This window comes from Anneissia japonica, unplaced genomic scaffold, assembly GCF_011630105.1.
Source record: "Anneissia japonica isolate Jap-2015-1 unplaced genomic scaffold, ASM1163010v1 scaffold211_len1577895_cov191, whole genome shotgun sequence".
Classification (NCBI taxonomy): Eukaryota; Metazoa; Echinodermata; class Crinoidea; order Comatulida; family Comatulidae; genus Anneissia; species Anneissia japonica.
In genome coordinates, this window is record NW_022711099.1 from 900238 (window position 1) to 904506 (window position 4269).

General features: G+C 33.3%; 1 protein-coding gene across 1 annotated transcript; it reads right to left on the minus strand.

Annotated features, from left to right (window-relative positions):
* Positions 1–200: 200 nt before the first annotated feature.
* On the minus strand, positions 201–3871 carry LOC117107305 (protein Wnt-9a-like). The gene has a single exon (XM_033248950.1). The coding sequence runs from the start codon at positions 3835–3837 to the stop codon at positions 3373–3375; it is 465 nt and encodes a 154-aa protein (XP_033104841.1). The 5' UTR covers positions 3838–3871; the 3' UTR covers positions 201–3372.
* Between the last annotated feature and the right edge of the window lie 398 nt (positions 3872–4269).

Below are 4269 nucleotides of genomic sequence, written 5' to 3' on the forward strand. Positions count from 1 at the left end.
AAAAACATTGACACTACGATGTTTGTCTCAAAACTGTAAATGTCATGGCAGGGACTATGACAGCGAGTAGGTTTTTTAAAGTACAGTACAAACAAAAAACACCTCAACGTACTGAAAAAATATAGGTGTAATACAAGGCTAACGCAGTGATTTTCATATAAATTATGCTTTTGCAGTAAAGAAATACATTTCACGCAAAATTATTTAGGATTTGAACCAATCATTTAATAAATTTTCAAAAAGTGAACGGTATTTGTGCCTCTTAATTAGGCTACTTAACGTGGAATCTACATTACACGTTTCCAAGCCCTCTTATCTCAATTTTAATGTACAAGTTCAACAGATAATTATCTTACACGCATAAAATAGAAGTAGTTGAATTAATTTATTCTCACATATTTTTATCAACACACATTCGGCTGTGGACTCTAACCTCTAACTCCCTTCAGGATATTATAAAATAAAGAAGTCACATATATAAATATATATTCATGTTTCACATATACAACAAAAACATTTATATAAAGTTTAATATTTTACATTGCTTATACAAAATGGTTGACCTAAGCTTTGGTCAAGCATCACTAATATACAATAAATACGATTTATTTTTATATTAAAAACCACTGTATTTATGAGCAAAATCCGTAATCTATTCAAGATTTAATATCATAATTTACAGTCGGAGTGTACAATGTTAGGATATGTATAACATCGAGTAAATGCATAAAATAAGTATCACAAAGTTAACACTACTTTTCCTAGGCCTCTAGTATTCCAGCGTACTGTATTCTCTCATTTTAAGTTAGTAATAACGATCAATGATTGGTAAGTCAGTTTCCGGTTTTAAGTTTTCTCTGTACTTGGATTGTCGTTTCAATTGACAATTTTATTTGAAAGCATAACAACGGAAACTATCACCCGGTCACATGTCATGTAGATCAGTATAATTTGAACATCATTTACTTCGAAATTGTCTGTGATAAAATATAGAAAATATCTCTCAAATAGTTAATTAAAACTTAGAATTCACTTATTTTAAAATAATCAATTAAATTGTCAACTTCCATCAAAACTCATATCGAAATAATTAAATTTTCCTTGATTTAGGCCTTTGGACGATTTACTACGAAAATCCTTAAATTAACCGTCAGCCAATCTAAGGACCTCTAAAGAGAAAATGTGTTCCTTTTTTCGATTTTAATTTTAATTGAGAGCTAATATCTTATAGGTCTACATTTGATTACAGTACCTGTTGTCTTATGTGTAGATCTAGCTAGAAACCAGTAGGTTCACTGATAAGTTTTAGAGTAACTTAGTATAAAACATACTCCAAATAAAGTAAGACTCGTCATTGTGATTCAATATTTCGATCTTTAATTAGATCATTACCAGGAACGAATGCTAAATAGTCATTTATTTTAACTTCAGTTGAGCTTAAACCAGTTAAGTGATAAAAGTCACTGAGGACTGAACTTTGCATCCATCGTGTAGAACCATGGATTGGGCGCTATCGATCATACACTCTACTAAGTTTGTACTAACTTGGGTCCATAGATACAGTAAATTTTAGAAGTTTATCTTCAGGAATTTGCTGTACTTTGCAGTACAAAACTTAACATTTTATTTCGATATAGAGCCCCCAGTAATTCTTGTGTCGAAGGTGTACTAGTTATCAAGAGTTTGAGATATGGAGACACATATACTTAGAAACTATCCCAGAACATTAATATACTCCCCTTTATGTTGAATATATTGGGCCAACTGTAATTAGACCTAGAACAAAACCTTTGTCTTTAATTTATCTGATGTGAAAGTTTGCTCAGATCAGTTTAAGTTGCAGCGGGCTTATTGTACAGCAGGTATTGAATTGATTTCATCAGGCCACCGGAAATGACATTAATTCACGATTTAGGCCACACAGCAACTTAATTGATCTGACAGTGAGTGTTGTAAGATATTATGAAATCACAGTGTACATTACAAGCATATCAGTAGACCAGTAATAGAAGTTGATATAATTGCTATGCTCTGCGATGTATTGATATTAATTCCACCATGTTGTGCGATGTGGTGAAATTAACTCGAGTTGTACTGCCTAGATATAAAATATTTATATCACTTGTTTGTGCGATATGGTGAAACCAATTACTATTCTAGGACCATACAGAAGTGGATCATACAAAAGTGTTCTAGTTTCTCTATGGTGGGACTTAACTTAAAATAAATATTTTTTTCATTAGACTGCGAGTTAGGCACTCAGTTTAAGTTCTCTACCTGCACGACAACTTGGTCAGGGCAGATAAAACATTGAAATCAATATCTGCAAATTAACAGTACATTTGTGATATATTTGCTTAATATACTGTGTATTACAAGCAGTTGATAATTGTCACCAACAGCACACATTTTCTAAACCGCTTTTGCAACTCTTGTTGGCTTGTTTGCAATAAAGCCTCATGTGGATCACTGATGATTGTTTCATTGCCAGTGTAAAAGGTATTCCTCATTATGTATTTATTGTTTCGGTTCTCTTCAGATAAAATAAAGTTACTCTGAACCTTCCAGTTACTGTATTGATAAAAAGCCCCACATAAATCGTGGCCAAGTGGTCAATATACTGACAGGATGTGATGATATTTGTCTTGATAATGGTTTTTTTTTCAATATACGTTATAAAAAATATTCAGGTTTACTTACTTTAGCGAAATGTGAATGAAGTGTGTTGGAATGAAACCGTTTACCACTACAATAACAACACAGATAGCTAAATCGAGCCATGAAATTGCCCATGTGGATATGCACAAATGCGGTTCTTCTTAACTTGCACATCGCCACTACTTATTGAATGCCACGCGATAGCAGACGGTTACAAAAATATCAATGTTAAAAACTCCCTGATGCGTAATCAATAAAAATCACTAATAGATCACAAACGGCCCAAACTCCTAAGCTGCTCGTGCGTGAGAATAAGTATATTCATAGACACGAGAAATGTTTAGTTTCAATCCTTGGTCGGTTCCAATCGGTGATTAACATAAACCTCGCACCTGAGCACGTGTTAAAATGTAATTTCCAAATTTCTCTTCGTTTTTACTTTATATTCTGCTTAATTTTGTAAATTGTGAGATTACCTCAGATAGCTAAGCGAATTCCAGTATAGGCTTATGCCATTGATGTGTTGTTCAGTTGAGTTTTAACTGCAGACATGGTAGTTTTCGCCTCACTACCAGTAACTGAATTTACAATCATTTCCATACAATACCATTACAGCATCAATGAACGAGAGTAAACTAACTCAAAAACTTTGTTCACAAATATTCTGTGTAAAATTATCTATATTTTTTTGCTCTAAAGATGATTTTGATGATCTCAAAACGGAGGAACATATCGTTTACATGTATAAACTTCAGTTGTGTTATAGCAAATGTCACAATCAACCTTACAACACCATATAAATTTACAGCGGCATCTCGATTCAACTTCCTCTGTTTTGGTGTCATATCCTCTACCACAACACAAACTATCACAGTTTGAGTCTTTTTGGCATCGCCGCCCACCTGTACCAGGTGAATATACAGTCGGTTTACAGAAATCAGGCGACTGGTCCCTGTACACCATTTCTGTTGGAAGTGGTTTTCTAGAATTTAATTTCTCTTTGACTAGGAGTCCCGATCCATCGTCCGCACGAGCTCCGTTTTCCATTTTCACCTTTAGTGCACTGTTATACTTTTGTTGTAATAATCTTGAAATGTTTTGGAATGGAGCAAGTTGCTTCCAGCACGTCTTGGTAGAACACGTTGCTGATATTCCGTGGCATTTACACGTCTTTTTCATTCCTTTCTTCACCAGCTACGAATAAGAAATTTTGACGGAAGTTAGTGTTAGACATACAATTTCAACGAAATATTGTGTTAAAGTATTATCAACGATAAGTTGAATCATAGGGATACATTACACAAATAAACCCAATATAAAATTAGTTTTGTATTATTCCATGAAGTTCTATTGTTACAAGTAACTGGTACGCCTAGGGCCTATACCACCTGTGACCGCTGTATATCAAAAACAAAAATTATACCTTTGCTATCAATAAAAACGGATTCAATTTCTGTAGAAATTGTAATTATTATTCCTAATTATGGTGTTTGAGGTTCATTCAGCTAAAATAATAATAATACTGGTTATCAAAAGAAATAAGCGTTAATTGACACATTGAGTGTTAACAAGTTATGCCTAAGATGTTAATAAATAAGTATTTCATCTCGT

Excerpts from the sequence above, each read along its gene's own strand:
- LOC117107305 (XM_033248950.1), bottom strand. The coding sequence starts at position 3,837 with ATGAAAAAGACGTGTAAATGCCACGGAATATCAGCAACGTGTTCTACC.